The sequence below is a fragment of the Puma concolor genome, chromosome B3 (genome assembly GCF_028749965.1).
Source record: "Puma concolor isolate L17-30 chromosome B3, mPumCon1.1.hap2, whole genome shotgun sequence".
Lineage (NCBI taxonomy): Eukaryota > Metazoa > Chordata > Mammalia > Carnivora > Felidae > Puma > Puma concolor.
Window position 1 is genome coordinate 14,425,792 of NC_141672.1, and position 19,896 is coordinate 14,445,687.

The 19,896-nt window shown below is 47.3% G+C and overlaps 1 protein-coding gene across 6 annotated transcripts in view; it reads left to right on the forward strand.

Annotated features, from left to right (window-relative positions):
• Nucleotides 1-19,896, forward strand: part of TTC7B (tetratricopeptide repeat domain 7B) — a 273,770-nt gene that overhangs the window by 188,817 nt on the left and 65,057 nt on the right. For 3 of the 6 annotated variants that reach the window (XM_086709020.1, XM_086709024.1, XM_086709025.1), the window contains 2 exons: nucleotides 2,935-3,032; nucleotides 18,955-19,095. In XM_086709020.1, the coding sequence (XP_086565146.1) occupies nucleotides 2,935-3,032; nucleotides 18,955-19,095 (239 nt within the window). Of the gene's footprint in view, nucleotides 1-2,934; nucleotides 3,033-7,453; nucleotides 7,619-9,965; nucleotides 10,017-18,954; nucleotides 19,096-19,896 lie in introns of all 6 variants that reach the window. The other 3 variants (XM_086709021.1, XM_086709022.1, XM_086709023.1) reach the window with 2 other exon arrangements.

Consider the following 19,896-nt stretch of genomic DNA (forward strand, 5'->3'; position numbering starts at 1 on the left):
CCTCTCTGGTGTCCTGTCCCAGGCCCCTCTCTTACACCCGGCACTTACGTGTGCCACATGCTAGTTCAGAAGCTGGCAAGAGGCTGGGTGGCAACAAGAACTCCCGGGCTCTGACTCCTAGCCCGCTGCCAGCTTGCCTCTTGCATCTGGCCACCTCTGCGTACCACGGAAGGTAGAGAGGATTTCCAAGAGAAGCTTCCAGTGTCTGGTATAACTTTAACCGTCACTACAGCGCACTCTAAATGTTCAGTCTGAGCGGGGAACAGAAGTTACCCACACCTGTGCATCTGCCTACATGGAGATCTGTAGCTTACGTACCATGGATCTGGGGCTCCTGCCACTGTCCTCTCCCTAAACTGTCTCCTAGCACCACTGACCAGGAATGGTTTTGCTTCCCTTCCTGCTTGCCTCCTTGAGAAGTGCTCCTGGCAGCCCAAAGCACTGGGCTCTACTAACTGGGTAGTAAGGTGGCAGAGGGTGGTCCATGGGAGGGGCCCAAGAAGGCCCCAGAGGGAGAGAGGAAGTCTTTTGTAAGAGACACTGGCCAGAGAAAGTCAAAGAAACTCAAGGGTTGGCCAGGGCCTCCCTTTGCCCCTTCCTCCACATTCCAGAGGTCATTGGAAAGGCAAATCTTGATGGGTTAAGACTCCGTACCCTCTAAAGGTAGAACTAACCATTGCTTAAAGCAACCAGCCAAATTCTCAGTCCCAGCATTCAGGGTGGAAACAAAACCATCTCCATTTTGAAGAGTGAATTGTTGCTTATATACTGTTTTCAAAAGGAACTATGGAACATGCACTATGGGTTGTAACTATGGGCTGGTGGAGGGGAAGGCTATCCTGTGTCATTACCAGTGGATAAGGCTCACGAGTCACGATTTGGGTTTTAGTTGCGGTTTCTAACATTGAGAGCAGGAGGCCCTTAAATCAGCTTTCCCACCCTTATCATTGCACCAGAATGCAAGGAATAAGTGGTCCTCAGAAATTAGCCAGCCGTGTTAACCTCAGCCACATGTATAGGTATGTATATTGATAACGATGCACGGAATATACCCAAAAGTCACAAATCTTCTGAATGCTGTGACCACATGACCTCAGTTCAGCCTTGCAAAGCTGTATGTAGGAAGACAACCCTTATCTTCATCTGACAGGGAAAGTAGACCCCAAGTGACCTACTTGTTAGGGACAGATAGAAAGTAAGAAGCCAGATGACCCCCCCACCCCCACCCCCACCCTCTGGCTGGCTCCCAGGACCCAGCAGCACACGTGACAGCCAACCTTGGGCTCTGAAACTTGGTAAGATGGGAAGCCCGGAGGGTTAGGGCCAAAACAAACGCTTCTGATCCATTTCCTCAGATTGGGTCCACCAAAATGCCAGGCGAATCCTTCCTTTGCAATGCCAACACCTTATTGTGTGGCCTGGAATCCCCCAGGAGATTGAAAAAAAAAATATCACTATATGTTGAGATAACATCTTCTGGAAAGCTCCTAAGTGAGGAGCCATTGCCATATTCAGACAACTCTTTGTAATATCTTTGTCATATTTATATTAAAAATATATACATGAACAGACCAATGTTGGAACTGTTCAGTCGGTAGTGTGATTAATGCACATTTGCATGTACTTTTGTGCTGTCTTCTGCTCAGAGACATTTATTATTTCTCAATTGCGGAAATAATGAATAGAGTGGTTTCCAAAAAACGCGTATCCAATGATGTAATAAGTATAGGCTGACAAATAGTCTGTACTGAGGCAAGTTTCCATCTGTTTCCTGTGGATTTCTCTAACTACATCACTGGACGTGGAAATTGCAGCCTGAGAACCATATTAAGTTTCATACCAAATCTTGTTTGTATCACTTTTAGCAACAGCTGCACGCAGGAAGGAAATTGTGTCCCTTTATTATAGAATTTGAACTTCTTAACAACAACAACAAAATACCACTCCTAGAGCCCCCAGATTGACCAAACAAAATAGATGCAAAGAAAAGCATTATAGATAGACTCAAACCTCAAGAGATAGATGGGCTGCTTTTTGGAGCTTCTTTGATGGAATCTCATGATAGAGGAAAAAAGGAAGAATGTAACTGTTTTTGCTTACAAGCTTCTTAGAACGAAAGAAAACAAGAGTCTGTATGAGCTCCGGTCCGCTACCTGTGTTTCATTCCACCCGGGCCTGATGTGGTCTCCCAAGCGACTTGCCAACCGATGGTGCCAAGCCCGTTCTGTGGGAGCAAGGTGGGGAGGGAAGGGTGGTGCAGCTGGCCTGTGTGACCTCACAGCCCCTTTCCCTCCTGTGTTAAGTAGGGACACAAACCAGGCCATGGCTGTTGTTGCCCTTGGAAAGGAAAAGCAGGGGCCAGGGGTTCTCAGATCCAGCTACACATCAGAGCCATCTGGGGAGCTTGGAAAAATGTTGACTGCCCCAGAAATGCTGATGGATTTGGTCTGGAGAGGGGCCTAGGGTTCAGAGTCTTCTAGAAATGCCCCAGGCAGGTGACTTCCCTGGGCAGTGAGGGCTGAGGTGTAGACCGTTGATTAGTAAAGCAGTTCGAGGACGGTGTGTGTTTACGGGCTTGATGAGGTGCAAGACATTCAACACAGAATGCCAATCCAGTGGGTTCCCCATTCTAAGGTGGTTCGAGAACCTGCCTTCAAAGTTTCTTTCTTGTATCTTATAATGACACAAAAAGGGCGAAAATTAGCAAGGGTCTGTGGGTGTGGTTTACGTGTGTTTGTGACAGTGAACGTGGAAAGTAATCCCAGCCCAGGCCTTGCCACAAGCGGGATGCCTGGTCCTCAACGGAGAGAGTGTTAAAGAGCATCGAAAACGCACAAAAGGGGTGTTACTGCACTTCAGGGTCAGTGGTGGTTAAGTCTGTGTCTTTCCCCTGCCCCCCTTCAAATGACTGACCTCTGCAGCTGTGTTTTGCAGTGATTCTGGACGTGGGAGCAGCCTCTTAGATAGAACCATTGCTGACAGACGACAGCTTAACACAATTACTTTGCCAGACTTCAGCGATCCCGAGACAGGTGAGAATAACAGACCAGAGGGGACGAAACGGTGTCCACGAGAACGTGGGGCCTGGCCCCGAGTGGCGTGGGGTGGAGACTGCCAGGGACTGGGCTTGGAAACGCTCCTCACGCAACTAGGTTAAACTCAATCGAGGCGCATTTTCTCCAGCGTCTCTTCAAGTGTGTGTTCACAGTGGGGGTTGCGATAGTGCCTGCCCGGCAGAGCTCTTTGAAATCTTTTCTATTTTTCCCCTTGTTCTCAGAGCCCAAAATTCAAAACTAAAATTAGATCGTTCCCATCCCCGTGAAGCTTCCCCTCTGCTTTTCTGTCTGCCTCTCTCTCTCTCTTTAGGTTTCAGACCTTGCTGAAATCGGTTTTGATTTTTAATCAGTTGCACATAGGAACATCCTCCCCACCCCCACCCTGGGCCAAAAGGCCCTTTAGGGACGCAGGTGGGTTCCGAGCTTCTGATGCCCCTGTCCCCACGTGAAGGCCTGCTTCACTCACTGCCTCTGAGCAAATAGGTACACCTCGTCATTTGTGCTTCCACATCTGCTGGGTAAGGAGGAACAAATATACCTCTGTCATTTCCAAACCTCCGCAAACAAGTAATGCTAATAGTTACACCAACCATCCAGGGGCAGTTTGGAGGATGTAAAGAAATTCCCTCTGCTTTGAGCCTCAGAGACCATTTCACAGCATCATTGGAAAGCCAGCTCTGCTTCCTCTCCCCCTGCCCCTCAGAGGCAGTCTGTGTAAGGCTTTAATCCCCCTCTGGGTATGCCTGCTCTTTTATGGGCTGGCTTCATGGAAGGAGCCTCCCAGTCCTTCTCCTGACCAAGCCTTTCCAGAGAAAGCCAGGGAGCAGCCCTGAGGTGTGCACAGTCATCTCCTGGAAGATCCGGCCCCTGGCAGGATGGAAGAAACACCACCTCTCGGAGCCAGATGTGCTACCCGCCCAGGCCCATGCCCATGCTAACAGCTGCCTGCAAACAGCATTCCTGTGCTAGGCTCCCTTTTACCAAATTTGCAGTCTTCAGAAGTCTGCCCCCAGGGCCCCAGGGTTCCTAGGTCAAAGGAGTGTTGGGTATTAGATGCAGCATGAATTGCAAATCAATGCGGTTTAACACTGGCAGCCTGTGCTCAAAATGCAGACCACCAAGCCACAGAGAAACTCCCCCTCCCCGACCCTGCAGTGGCCTGACCGCCTCCCTCCCCTTGACCAGCAGTCCTTGGAGGGGGGCCTCTGGCTTTGAGTAGCACAGAAGTGCTCCTAGAGACACTGTGTAAGCCCTCGTTGCTGGAAAGGCTGTCCAGACTGGCCGCTGCAAGGTGAGGCTGGGACACGGTGGGAGGAGGGGAAGCTCACGGCCGCACCTGCAGCAATTTGGCTGATTCAGAACAGCTGCTGCGGCTGCCCAGGGCTTCCTCCCCCGTCACCCCTCCTCACCACCCTGGGAGGACAGTCCTACTGAATGCAGACCCCCTCTCCTTCCAGCTGGCCTGGACCTTCATTTCCCCTGAAGTCCCAAGGCTCGAATACCACATCGCATTAAATACAGAGAGTGGCAGAAAATAAGAGAGACCCTGTTATTTGTTCTCCCCTTTGCCCCGTGGGACATTCTCCCTAGAGACCTCAAGAATCTCCCTCTTCAGGTTTGAGCCTTCTCAGGTGCCATAGCGTCCAGGAGGGGTGTGTCTGTGGCACAGGCAGGGGCTCATGCATCTGCTCTGTCACTCATTCCGGGGGTCCCAGGTGGTTAGGGTCTGGATTGCTTGCACAGGTGCCCTGCCCCCAGCAGGAGAGAAGCACAGCCTCCCAGGCCTGGCCACTGACCATTTTACTGTTGTTGTTGTAGTATCCCTACAAGATGATTCTTGCAGGAATCCCTACAAGACTTCATTCCCCAGCCCCGCCCCCAGAGCCCCAAACTCTTGGTTTACACGGCACCAATTACTTACCCAGGAGGCCAGGGAATCAGAAGAATGGAAGGCCACCTCAGGAGGCCTTGCCAGTTGCCCCCTGGTTGTAAATGAGGGTAGTACATTCTGAAATGACAGTTGAAAGCAAAGAGACGAAATTTAGGGAGGCTCGCCTAAAAATGGAAAGTGTGCCTCCATCTCGGTTACGAGAGCCCAGTTTTCTGTAGTTCAGCTTGGGGGGTGGGGGAGCAGTCAGAGGGCCAACCCATTCTCATTCATACACCTGTGTGGATGGCCTAACTTGTGAACAGCACACAGATTTTAGGTTTTGATTCGGAAGGTGCCCTAGAGAAGTTTTTACTCCCATCCCCGCACCCCCGTCTGGTTTTTCCGTAAAGGCAACCATTTTTATTGACTTTTTGGTTTGCCCTTCCAGTGTGTTTGCATTCAAATATTCAGAGATATCATTTCCATTTCCCCCCACACGACAAATAGCGGAATACTGTGTATATGTGCTGTTCAGTCCCTGGCTCGGTTCACTTCACGGCATGTCCTAAAGACCCCTCCGTATCCATCTGTACAGAATGTCCACATTCTTTACAACAACGTAGCATTCCATGGCGCACGCCCCTCACACTCTGGACTTAACCCGTCCGGCGGGGATCTCAGCCATCTTCCTCCTTCCCTTTGCCACAGTCTTCAGTGCACGTGAGGGAGGAGGCTGGCTAATTTTGAGTATCCACTGCAGCTCTGCTCATTTCGGAAAGCAACTGGGCTTAGAGAAAAAGGGAAAAGGAACTTACCCGAGGTAGAAATGCTCCTGAATCAAAACAAAGTGTGTGAGAGAACACAGCCCTGCAGGTGACATCTTGCTAACAGCATTGGTCCATGCAACACCTGCTCTTCTCTTCTTTCCCCAACTCCCTCATTTAAAGGGCACAGGCATGTGACACTAGCAAAGCCACAGCGTTGGCATCGGCAACGATGTGGCCAGAGCCATGGCGAACTTCCACCGCCATGACCCTGTCCGTTCTCAGTCAGCCAGCGTGCAGATAGGCCCTCTTGGGTTACTTGTTTGGGTGTTGAAGAACAAAAACGTATCTCCTCTTAAAAAAATTTTTCTCTATTGTGGAAGATCTTCAAACATACCCAAAATAGAGATACTAATATAATGAATCCCCACGTACCTACCACCAGCTTTCAGCCATCAGTATTCCTTTTGCATCCACCTCCCCTGTCCCACACTTAGATCTTACAGAGTATTTTAAGGCACATCTCAGACATCATATTTTGTGTCCTAAAATTTCAGTGTACATGTCAAATAGATAAGAACTCTTTAAAAATGTAAGTCCAATGCTATTATTATACATCTGGGTCATTATAAGGTGCAGGCTCAGCATTATTGATGTTGGAAGTGGTTAATTAACTAGGTATGGTTTTTTACCTCCGAAATTGTCCACATGAACATCTATGGAATAACATCAGGGGAACTCTTGTCTGGAAGCTTTGGATTGGCCAAGTCCCCTGTGGCTAAGAAAGTGGGCATTGGGTTCATTAAATGGATGTGACAAATTGAAAAATCCCCCTAAACAACATGTTTTCCCTTTCAGTGTCACCTCTGGTCCCCCTTCCCCCACCTCTGATAGGTCCCAGCCATGGAAAAAGAGGAATCAAATAGAGTGACAGTCTTAACGTTGAAGCTATGAATCATTGTCTTTTCTTAGGAATAAGTTGGTAGTTCCTTAAATAGAGGATGAAAAAAAATTTTTTTTTTCTTCCTTTGCCTTCAAAACAGGATGTGGAGTAAGGAGATTTATCTTTAATCATTGGTAGATATCACTGGACACCTGTCCAAAGCAAAGTCATTCTTTTAACTTGAAAGTTTGGTCCATTGTGTCTGGGAAAGGTGGTCTCCCTCTTACTTGTGTATGTCTCCAGCTGTGAGACCTGAAGGCGACAATAACAGCTTCCTTTTCAAAGTGCCCCAGCCTGTGCACCGAACCACAGACCAACTTAGAAAGCTTAGCACTCTGTTGTCACGATGCTGGGACGAAGACATATCATCATACCTCAGTATCTCTACCTAGGAAAACCTAACCTTTCAAGTAAACTTTATATAAGGGCTTCTCCTAAAAAACAAGTCCAGGAATAACCAAGGTCTACTGCACCTTTCCAAATGAAAAGCGGTTTCCTCTAGAATGTCCTGGATATTGTAGGTTAGAGATGGTCATTGGATCATGCTGCTGAGTCTGTGCCCAGGTAAATCTGAGTTATTTTTATTCTGTGGTGTTGTTGCAGAACAATTAAATAACCAGTGGGGAAAAAAAAACAACAAATTTGTTTTCTTCGAAAAGCACTTGTATGCTATTGTCCAGTACAGGAATGATTGTCTATTACATGACCTCATTTTCTTTGCAGCTTATGTGAGTATATGAAAAGCTAGTTTATTTTTTCCTTTGTGTTTCTAAAGCTTTTTTTGCCTTTATCCTTTTTTTTTTCTCTTTCACTTTTTTAGTGTCAGATTCCTCCTCCTCCTCCTCTTCTCTTTCAAGAACCGAATCTCCTCTCCACCTGTTTGTATCTCCTCATCTTCATTCTCCTCCCAAACCTGACACCTTTGTGTGGCCCCCTGCAGCTCATTCATTCAATGACCCAGGTCCCCGCCAGGAGCCCTCTCTGTGTAAACATGCTTTATGGTTTTTCCTTTCTTGTTAGACCTGCTTCATTTGCCTGATGTTTCATTTTCTGATAATCTTCCTAACTGATAAGCTGAATAGGAAACTCCCATCAAATTTATCTGAGGGGAAAATCTTGCCAATTTAAAAAATCCAAGAGCTGTTTGGGGCAGAAAGAGACATTGGTGCCCAAGTTCCAACCTCCTCTTTGAAAAGGAAAGGAAACCTGTTTTGAGCAGAATAAACAGAAGCTTTTCTAGACAATTACGTCCTGTCCTTGGTTACTTGTATGCTTTCCTGGAGTTAATGTTAATGCATAAGAACGCTATTTTTAAAAAAGGCAAATTAGAACATTTTGCCAATAACTTATTTATTTGTATTTCTGATTTTCTATTTAGAAATTAATTCGACAAGCATACAGTGATCAAGGTGATATCCTAAAGATAATGGTCGTATGCCCTTTAAGTTTGCGGTTCTCAAACTGTCCATCAAAAGCACATGAAGAGCTTTAAGAACCACAGATCCCCTGAACCCCATCCCTATAGCTTATGACTCAGTAGGCCTGAGCTGGAGCCCAGGCACCTGGATTTACAGAATACCCACTTGGGATTCCAAAGCCAGTGGGTCACCACATCTTGGGAAGCAACGGTATAAATTGTTTTCCATTTGCTAGGAAGGAAAATGTAGGGTTTGGGTGAAAACCCATGAAATCATGTAGGAAAATTGGATGGTATTTTAATCTGATCTTGCTTTTAAATAATACAGAAATTTGAAAGTCTCTTTTACAGTGTTTGGGGACCTGTCCATTAAAAAAAGAGAGAGAGAGAGAGAGAGATTCCTGTACTAAAATGAAACCCTGGTCGGTAAGGTCCTTAGATGGGACCCAACTGTGGGTCTCCCCCCAGGAGGTACAGCCTTGCTTCCTTTCACTTACTTATTTAACATCCACTTTGCCCAAAGCACTGCCAGAAAATTTAATCTCTGTATCCATAATTTAGAAGGGCTCATCTTTGTCCCAGATGCTCAGTTATATGCAGAACAAAAGCCCCTGAGGGGAGGCGCTGTCAGAGAGAACTGCTTCCTCTAATGTGCTCATCGTTTGGATGGTAAAGCTGCTGTGTTAAACTCACACACGCACAAAGCCGGGGCAGAAATGAGGCTATCATCTAAAATAAATCATCCAAACCAGGAAACACTCTGGCTCTACTTATCTGTGTAGTAAGTGTGCTCAACTTTGCTTTCGTGGCAATCCCAGCTTTATGAAACGCAAGATGAAGATAATGTTTATAAACTGCTTATGTTGTTTTTAACCCACTTCTTAAAATAGACATTGTCTCTTAATACAATGCCTCCAGGCAATTGCCACCTTCAGTTTTTTCCAGAAAAGCTGTTTTTTTCACATTGACTGTTGCCCAGTTTTTTGGTCTTAAAATGGGATCTTACCATTCTAGAATATCATGATACATGCCCACTGGCCCGTCCTCTCCTGTTATACGGCAAACCCACCTCTGTCAACACCATCCCGAGGATCCCTGTGTTCCTTTAGACTTTATAAGGTTGAAGTCCTGACTCTTCAGTGAAGCACTAGATATCAGATGAATTAGTGAATTTTTAGGGCGATGAGCCCCCCACTGGGCTTTCTGCTGAATGTGCTGTATTCCACGAAGGACTCAACTGTTTATTCTTTGTGAAACCCAGAGCCATCTTCCCATCCTTAGAGAGCGCCTAGCCAGTAACCAGGTGTTTTACACCAAGACCGATGTGCCCAAGAATCTTTCTCCCCCATAGATACAACATTTCGTTAGAGAAAGGGAAAACATACCACACATTACTGATAAATGTAAAATTTCTTGATTAAAACTGTAATGAATTTGAATCCCAGCTCCTTTCGTTAGGAGGGATAGCCAAGGCCCCAAGTTCTATGAATGTCTCTCCCCAATCCTTTGACTTCATAGGAGCAAAAACTAGCCAAGGTCTACAAAGTATTGGAATCATGATTAGGGTTAGTGGTGGAAAGATCTGAAAAGTGCTTGTCTGATTATTTTTCCCTTCCCTTTGGAATTTCCTGCCCTGGAAACAAAACACATTACATGAATCGGTCAGCTTTCATGTGCTGGGTGAACATTTCAATGTAGAGGGGAATGCCCAGTTGGCCTTTCTTTGGTTTAAAAAAAAAAAAAAATCATTGTTAGTGGAAAAACGTGTCACTCTTGAGTTGAAATCTAATTCGACACAGCCAGACTTAACAGTTGGAAGGTTATTAGAACTCTATTTGCTTTTTTAGCCTTAATTTTGATTTTTCAAATGTTTTGTTTCTTGGTTTTAATTTTTGATTTGGTTTGTTGTTCCAAGGCAACTCTCCAGAAGTATACTTTCATGGTTTCCCCTCCCTTTTTTCAGTTAGTAAGTAGCTTACCAATCTATTAACCTCTCTGAGGGCCTCCAGAATCACGCTTCCCTCCACCACGGAACGTGTGTTGTCGTTGTCGACCGCTGGGAATGCTGAGATGACATGGATGCAAAGCTGCCACGTGCTTGCCCACTCCGCCCCCCCCCCCCCCCCCCCCCCCAGTTCCCATCTCTCCCAAGATTCTAATGCATTCCGCTGCAGCTTGGGCTTAAGCAATGAGGAGGCAGCACTTCTCTGGGAGGGACCACAGAAGGAGGCAGTGTGGGAAAGATGCCCTAGTAAGGGCATGCAGTGGATTGGTCAGCAGCCCCAGTGGCCTGATTGGAAGTGTGAGGCACTCAGCCTCCCCAGTGTGGGTCGTCTGTGAATTTTAGGTAGAGGGAACCAGTTGAATCTGGAAATTTTTTTTCCAGTTCAACCATTATTGCTGCATAGGAAAGCAGTCCTAATCATGAATTGTCCTAAAATAAGCTAAACAGATGCCATAAAACTTAACCTACACCTACCAAAATTTAAAGGAGACTAAGCGGTTCCCTGGGTGTAGGACTCATACTTTAGGTGGTATCCTTTTAAGGCAGGAGTGAAGTTTCACATCTTTCAGAGGATGTTTCCTAGACTTCTGATTCTCTCTGGGCAAATATTTTTGGGAAATACTACATCTCCCTCTTAGGGACTGACAGTTCACATTAGCATATTAAAGGCTCTGAGAAGTCCTGCAGTTTAAAAAAAGTTCGAGCTAATTTCCTGAGCTAATTTCATCATTTTTCCCACCCTGTAGAATCAGCATTCCAGGCACTGCATTCTGGGAGATGCTCACGTATGTGGTGATCCAGTGCATTTGAATGATCTGAGCCTTTACTGCTTATAGTAAATATACCCCTCAGGGAGTTGATTTCCCCTCTGAAATCCAGCTCAGCTTAGGTGTGACTTTATTTCTGGCTTCTAAAAGTGTCAATACAAATAAGACATTTTTTTAAATAAATACAAGTCCATAATAGAAGAGATATGTTTGGTGTTGTCATCACATTAGGGTTCTTCATGGGGAAAAAAAAAAAGGTTTTACCGCCAAGGTTCTTTTCAATATCAGGCTCCTCGGATACATTAAAAAGATTTGATTTTCAGAAAGTCAGGTTACCTTAAAATCTTCAGGCAGCCCATATGAGTGACAGTGAGGCTTGATACATTTGTACAAGGGACTTAACTATCTTCTGTGGAAACCATTCCAGCTCTCTCCAAAGTCAGGAAACCTAGGTTCAAGGGCCACTTCTGTGGAAGAACCCAGGGAACTCATTTAATCAGAGTCCACCTTAGTTTCCCCGTCTGTAGGGATGTCAGCTTACTAATTCTTCTGTTCACACATGCCTTTATGGTATGCCAGGAGCCCCTCCTGATCTCAAGCTTCCAGTCAGGTACCTGCTCCTGAGGGGCAGGGAGGTGGCCGCCAGGTGGGAAGAGCCCGACTGGGACACAACTGTCCAAGGCTCTCTCCACGCTGCTCACCACTCCTTAGACCTGGGGACCCCAGGCAGCCCCCTTCTTGAGTGCCCTTGCAGTCCTTATCTTGGAGGAGAATGTGTGTCGACATTTTATTTGCCTCTCCAAGAACATGCTCAAATCAAGAACGCCAACTTGGGCTCTTGGCTCAGTTTTTCCTATCACTGATTCTGGTCAAGCTGCTGCCCCTTTTAGGAACCTGTAACCCGGAGAAGAGAATAAGCAGATTAATGATAAACAAACCCCTGGAATGAAATAAGGTTGAAAAACAAACTCAAGGTCATTGTTTTTTCCCCTTTTCTTATGGCTAGCATTTTATTATTGACCTTGCATTTTCTGACAGTTCAAAATGTATCTCGTGATCAGGAAATGACCAGTCTGTTGGGTGTCTATTTCACCCTCTGCTCCTGCTTAACAGAATAAAGTCGGGGTTTTTTTAATCTGTATTTGAACAAGTTACTCTTAGTGATGACTCCACTGCTTTTGAGGGGTGGCAGTTAAAAAACTCCAGCCCTGATGAGTCAAGTATGAACCTCTTCTTACTCTTTTAATGAAATTACAGTTAATTCTCCCCAATTAGTTCTGTGGTGTCTTTCTCTAAACAAGATTGAATAGAATCTCAGGAGATTGACAAGTCAGTGACAAATGGCACTCGGATAGAAGTTAAGGAGTGTGAGTCCAATCATTAGACCCTCACCCAAAACCGGGAAGGCTTTTCCCATAAGCTGCATTCAAAGACAAACACAGCCTTCCCCAGACACTCAAGTGCAAAGACACAGCCTCATGAATATGCAACAGGGAGGGTTTCTGATGGCGATGAAAGCATCTGCCTGGTGTCGTCCTCCAGAAGGTACTGTCTCCAGCCCAGAGCCATGGCTCGGCTCACTCTGACAGCTGGCATCTTCCTGCATGCTTGTGAACGGCTTCCCTCCATGCTTCCCGTGTGACCACCTGGCCCTGCCAGCACCCGCCAGCAGCATGCTGGGTCACCCCCGCATGCCCACTGGTGACCGCATCCCCCAGTCTCTCCCTGCCTTAGTGGGATCGTTCCCTAAAGCTTTCCCTGGAAAGAACTTTCCCCCTTCAGGAGAAGACACATCCTGTCAGGTTTCAGCTGTGCTTGATATTCTGTTAAAGTCACTTGGAAATTGTGATCTCGTCTTGAGACCGTGGGTTTGGCTGTCCTGATTTATTTGGCTGTCTTAATCTCTTTCCCACTCTGTGAAAAAGGGAAGTATCTCCTAGAATGGGGACCAGAGTTATTGATCGGAGGAACCCACAAGCAGGAGGCCTGGTTGTCATGGGAAGTGGGTAGGGCCGGCGGTTGCCTGTAGAGCACTCGAGCCCCATGCCCCTGTCACCCCAGCAGACATGCTACAAAGAGGGGAGCTGAGAAGGACACGTCACACAGCACAGCGAGGAACCCACCCCCAGCCCCAAGTCAGCCTCCTTAGAGAAGCAAGACCACCTCCAGGAGAAATCGGGGCTGGGGGTGGAGTGGGGGGGGAGCCAACATGTTTAACGTTAAAAAAAAAAAAGGTACAGAGATAAATAATGTTGATGTGAGAGTGGGTTCTCCTCCCCCTTCAAAAAATAAGAGACAGTCATCACTGGCTATGGAGGGGCTGTCTCTTCCGCCCCGAGGACATCCTGGGTCTCAGAGCACAGGTGGCAGGTGTGAGGTCACCGGCTGCCAGCAGTCTGCAGCGTCGGACTGATTTACTTTCAAGCCCTATCTGGAGAAACAGACGTTCTTTTCCTGTTAAAAGTGAAAAATTGTAAGCAAAGCTCTCTGGCAAGAATGCTTAGTCATTCAGGGTTGCTATTTAGTATTCGGGGTCTTTAAGAAGGTGTAACTGCTTCCATTTCCTTCTCATTGGAATTGTTTTCGGGGCGGGGGGAGCACAGCTTCTCAGAAACTGGAAGCTGGACGAAATCTACTGACAGATAATATTGCATCATTTCATAACCGAGGGGAAATCAGTAGAGAGGTTCATCGGCCGTGGAGGATTTCTGCGTGCCCGCTACTGGAGTGGCTCTGTTTCTTTTCAGAAAAACTGTGGGGAGGCCAGGTATCTGCCACTGTAGCGTTAGGGAGAATGTGGGTGACCAGCAGAGAGAGGGGACCGTGCTCCATCACTCTCCCCATATTCATACACGTGAGGCATCTGAGTTGATTCTGGGGCCGCGAAGCAGAGAGCAGCCCGGATCCCAAGCAAACACACGCGAGCTGTGTCTACTGACTCTCCGATAAGCGAGTTTCGTTGCACGCAGCGTAACACCTGTCCCTTGTTCCTGGACTTTGATGCTTGCCTAGTCACTAGGGGGGCAGGGTTCCTTCTCAGACCCAATTTATCTGCTACACGCTGAGAAGATAGGAGGGGAGAGGGAGGGGCACACCCTTCAGACCATAGCCGCTTACCTAATGCCACCAGAACAGTCAGAAGGACAGCTGGAATATAAATATAGGCCGTGCATTCAGTGACCACGCTTGTGAAAATAACGCCTCATTGAACATAACCAAGCCACGTCATTCATCGTGCCTTTTGCTTAACAAAACGGTTGCCTTCGAGATCCCTTTGAATGGTCAGATGGGGTTCACGTACAGCTGCCACGTTGGAGGGCTGTGTGATGTCGACCACAGGTGTAGCGTGCTTTGGAAAAAGGATTTTCGTAAAGGCTGCAGCTGCACAAGCAACTTGAGCTGGCTGTTCCCAGTGTCCTGTCTGTGGCAGCGTTTCTCAACAGGGTTTTCAGGGTTTTCAGGGTTCTCAACAGGGTTAGCAGCATGGGTCAGCAGAGGGGTTCGGAGCTTGGACTCACGGCTTCCTGAGGTCAGTGGCCTCGGTCCTGAGTCCGCTCAGCCGTGGGGAGATGCCTGTCCACTTCAGTTCCCCGGGGCCACTCTGTTGCCGTCCCCTCCCCCCATCCCACACACAGGGTGGTCCAAGGAGAACCCCGATGAAAACCCGGGATGGAGGGATCAGAACAGTTCATCAGGGGACACTTTGCCTTCGTAAGAGGTGCCCAAGATCACATTTTCTTTGGGGGCATCTTGGTGGCAGGGAAGAGAGAGTAGTTGGCTTGAGAAAATACAGATCTCAGCTCCAGGGCATCTGATCCCCACCCCCCACCCCTTCCGGACCATTTGGACGATTAGGTCACAGAACCTGGACCAGGTTTTAGGGCACATTCTCACCTGCCTGTGTCAGCTCTCGGTTCAGTTAGGTTTTGCGGTGGCTTTTCAGGGCCTCGTGCCCTGTGGCTGAGGGACTGGGTGGAGCACCGCAGCTGCTCAGCTTGCAAGGTTAGGACAGTGATAAGCACGTCTCGAATTCCTGTGCTAAATAAGAGATGTACAGCAGCCGGCCTCCCTGGCTTACCTGTGGAACCTGATTATATGGGAGCTGATTCCTCCAGAGTCTTGGATTTCAAATTAGAAATAATGTCTTCTATTCCTTCCTCCGTCTGATTCCTTTTTTAAGCCTCAATTTGTCCATTTCTCTGAGGGTAATAATCCCTTCCACCCCCACGTATGCTGTGGGAATACATTTACTTTGGTGAGAAGGAAAGTGGTTGCTTTAAAAAAAAAAAAGTGTTGGTTAGAACTAGCATTTCTAGTTGTGTACCTACATAAATCCAAATCTATTTTGATATCGTATCTATTTTGGCACTTACCATTTTAGTCCCATGAGACGGTAAGATACAGGCTGTTTTGGTTATTTTCTTTAATCAGATACATCCATTCTGATTCATAATCGTGTTTATTTATTTTTTCCTCCAAATTCGAATCCAATGGAGGAATCTGATTGATGGTGTTATTGCCAAGAATAGTGGGTGTTAACTATGAGATAATGTTGCCATTGTTACCAGTCACCTATTATTAGTACATATCTGAAGCCTCTAATATCCATCCCCGGTTTAGGACGTGAAGGGTGTCTGCCCTTGTGAAGCAGGTGTTAAAAGGGATTGACTGGGAAGGGGAAAAAAAAATATTTCTGAGAAACCTCCGTTACCCTCCATATTTAAATGGCTTGGTTATATTAGAGATGGGAGAAAGTCACTGAGTGAGGTGACTTTAATCTAACTATGTGCCACACTCATTTGCAGTCTGGGTGCTTGGAGGCGATGACAGCCATGCTGAGAAACCCTTTGAGACCGTGAAGGTTCCGGCCTCGGAGCCACTGTTAGTCAAGGAGACTAGAGGACACAGACGTGCTTTTCCAAAAGAGGGAACCACTGTCTTCCAGATTTCAGACAGTGACGTGCCTGTTGACAGTAGTCATTCATTCACTTTTTCGTTCCACAGGCTTGGTGTCGTTAGCCCCTGAGAGCACCTAAATGCACGCTTCCTATCTTCCAGAACCACAGTCTAAGAGGGGAGACAGTTACATTAACTTGAACATGAAACGGTGTGGTCTGTTCAGTGATAGCCACACCCCTAGGGAGCTATAGGAGCACTGAGGACCCAAGGCACCAAGGCCTAGCTTCTTACAGGGGAGGGGCAGGGGGAAGAAACAGAAGGCTCACAGCAGCCTTCCTGGAGGAGGTGGCTCCAGAGCTGGACTTAGAGGCTAGAGGCTAGATTTGGAGTTAGACTACTGTTTAAGCCCTACCTTTGCCACCCACTGGCCGTATGACTTGGGATAAGTTCATAACCTCATGAAATCTCAATTTTGTCCCCTAAACCGTGCAGATAACATTGTTAGCAGCCCCACAGAACTGTTTAAAGGTTAAATGAAATAATCTATGTAAAGTGCTAGTTGGGAGTGCCTGAAGCCTGCTACACCATGTTCACTAAAACTCATCATCACTACCGTCATCATTTGCCAGAACTTATCCACAGTGAAGCATACTGTTATGTGAATAATTAGCTACTTTGGTCGTATATAGATATCACAAAAAGAAGGAACTTTAACAGTAGCTCTGATTAATTTGTTTGCAGACCAAATAAAACAGTGAATCCAAAGAGCAAAATTAGCCCCTCCAAAAGTCACAGGTCCCTTGTAGCAAGGGAACCATAGAACCTACTAGAAAATGTGTAGAATTTTTCTTCAGTAGTAGTTTATTGTTGTATTTTGTAATGAATTAATGACCAAACATTTGAAGCGCTTCTCAGTTTTGGTTTCCAGTGTGGTAAATATAGAGAGATATATAACCCCTATAAGTACAATCTCTTGAGGGGTTCTCAATAACTGCAGAGTCTATAAAAGGATCCTGAGACCAAGAGAATTGAGAACGAATGTTCTTTAAAGAACAAGATCTTCCTGGAACTCTGTTCTCCAGAGTCTTGGGCCGCAGGGAAGCAGGAAAACCCACACTCGCTGCCTGGCGTGTGCAGAATATGCTTTCAGGCTTCTTTTGACCAAACATTAATGACATCTGCTTTTCTGTCTCTCCAGGTCGGTGGGTCTCAGTCTTAGCTGCACGGTGGAATTACCTGGGTGATTAACAATAGGCCTAGCCCCATCCCTAGAGTTAGTGACTCAGTTGGTGTGGGGGGTGGTTTAAAAATCCATGACATCATGGGTTTTGAAACACACACCCCCCCCCCCCCCGCCCCGCCAAGTAATTCTGATGTGAAGCCAAAGTTGAGAACCACTGTTCAAGGCAGTCAATGAGAAGGCAAGCCACCGTGGCGACGTCAGACTATAGCAACAGCAACCTTGTTTATTTAACTGACAGCTGCTCCTGAAACTCTCAGGAAAACTATATGAAATCTTTGTTCTCAAAGTTAAAATATTTATTTTCCATTAAAAAAAAAACAAAGTTCAAAACGAGACCAAAAAAATCAACAGCAGTGTAATCACTTTGCTGTTTAGATTTTGTTTTTCTGTTTTTGTTTTTTCCAAGTAGTCAGACACACTTTGTCTACCCAAGAGTCAGTTCTTAGCTGAACTTCATTAGGTCTTCCGGATGGTAATGGCATTGATTGATGTCTTCTAACTCAACCTCCGGTTCCTCCTCCTGTGTGGCTGCATTCACTCTGCAGGACTCACTTCCTTCCTGGGACAGAGGGCATGGGGGGTGGCGGGGGTTGGGGGGGCTCTCCTCTTGCTCGTCCTCGTGGGTGCCCTGTGTGGATTATCCACAGAAGGTGAATTCCTGGCCTGGTTTCCGTCCACCTCCCATAAGCCACCTCCACCAAATCCCTGCTGAAGGATTTGAGTGTATTTAGAGGTATCTGTGTTTCCTTCATGTTGGAACAGTCAAAACACAAAACGGATGGCCAGTCTATTGCTGCAAATACTCTTAAAATGAATAAATTATGGTGCACTTCAAAGCCCCAACAGAAATTATTTTCATGCTCACAATTTTGTCTTATCTAGAGTATAACCAGCTCCGTTTATTTGAGTAGTCAGCATTGGTCTTTATATATTATCACTATTTGAATCCTTATGATAAGTTGATGGTTCCATGTTTATCTACATATTACACTTTATGATGAATTCAAATTTAGAACGTGGCCAGTGATAGAAGTATCAAGTTTTCACCTTGAAATAACTGAGACCCTTTCTCTCAGCTCTGAAACCACATCTCCAGGAGAGAACTGGGGAAGAGGTGAGGACCAAGCCCCTGATGGTCTCCAGCCATCAGGACCCATAGAAGGGCCACACGAAGAGGAATGAGTCAATTGATTTCCGAATAGAAGTTCCTTTGCCAACTCCCTTTGCCTGTGAATGTGCTTGGTCCACACCTCTCCATAGCCTTTTAGGACAAATTTTACCCAAGAGTCAGGCAGGTAGCAACTCCTGAGCATAGGTGCCTTTGCTACAGCCCATCCTCCCTCAGTTTAGCCTTGATGACCGACATCTGCTTGTACGTAAGGTGAAAGCGTGCTCTCTCTCCTACTCCTAAGTCATGTCCTAGAATGAGTTTCCAAATCCAGGGGTGTTAGCCGCCTTGCAAAAGCCAGGGAGTGGAATGGCAAGTGGCTTGGTTTATCTTAAGAACGGCCTCCATCCCCAGGAGGCAAGGATGATTCCTCCCCCAGTCACCAATGCACGCCCCCCCCCCCACCGCCCCAACGATAGTTTCCAGGTTTAGGCCCTGACAGGGGTGCCTTGTAACTTTCCTTTGTAGCACTTCATTTATGCCACGTTTCCGCATGAGCGCCATAGCTGTGTCTAGCTGTACCCCTGTCCCCCCCCAACACTTGCGCTGTCCTAGACTGAGCTCCTCAAGGGAGCACCTCCCACGGCATGTGCTCTGGATGTTGACTAAAAGATTAGCTAGAGCCTTGGATGGAAACTCAGGTTCAAGGCCATAATGATTGTCCGTATTTCTTTATGGACTTAAGACTTAGAAACGTCCTGGGGAAGGAGTGTGTGTTCGTCTTGAACTCGTGTCTGTGTGTGGGAGGGGGTGGGGGGGGTGACTAGTCAGTCGGGTCTGTCCTTTGACTTCTGATGCCGTCTTCTCGGAAACCCCTCACAGGCTCTGTCCACGCCACGTCAGTAGCAGCCTCAAGAGTGGAGCAGGCACTGTCGGAAGTGGCCTCTTCTCTGCAGAGCAGCGCCCCCAAGCAGGGCCCACTACACCCCTGGATGACGCTGGCGCAGATCTGGCTCCATGCAGGTACTGCCCTGCCCCTACCCGTGGGCCCTCCCACCACCCACACCCACACGACTGAGCCGGAGGCCGGAGCATCCTGTGGGCACTTGCCTATTTAACCTTCAACCCCACATCAGGAGAAATCACGGCCTTTGTGGTCACACGCCAAAATGCCACTACTTCCTTGCAGGAACCACGAGTTGCTGTGTATCTCCCCACCCCGTCCCCTGCCTCGATACCCTGAGCCAGAGCCTGGTACAGAGCAGGCATCCAGCGGAAATTTTCTGATTGGACGCCAAGGGTCTTGGGGAGATCTCAGTGGTGGTTGTAGGGTTTGTGCTGCAGCAGGGACCCCAGAGCTATACCCAGGCTTTCTTTGCAGGGGTCAGCGTAGTAGGGTGTCCCAGGCTTCAGAAGTCTGGAAGTCCATTACTCTTTACTGGCTGTGTAGACAGGAGCTAATAGCTTCACCCCTCCCCCTCAGGGTCCACATCTGCACAGTGGGGGTAATAGCACCGGCCTTCTAGGGTGGATGAGCGTGGCGCCTGGCACATCCTGGGTCCCTGGGAGAGGGGACGGGTGTGTTGATGGCTCAGATGTCTTCGTCAAGGCCAGGGAAGGGGCAGCGTTCTCGATGTCCCTGCCCCCTCTCTGTTGGCACTCCTGCTAATCCGCAGAGGCAGGGGCGGGTAGCAGCAAACACAGGGCTGGAAACCAGCCCAGAAGGCAGATGTGATTGCCCCCCCTCCTCCAGTTTCACATGGTTGCTGCCGCATAGCTGGAGATCCCCCAAATAAATCCCACGTGTAGGCATTGCAGCAACGA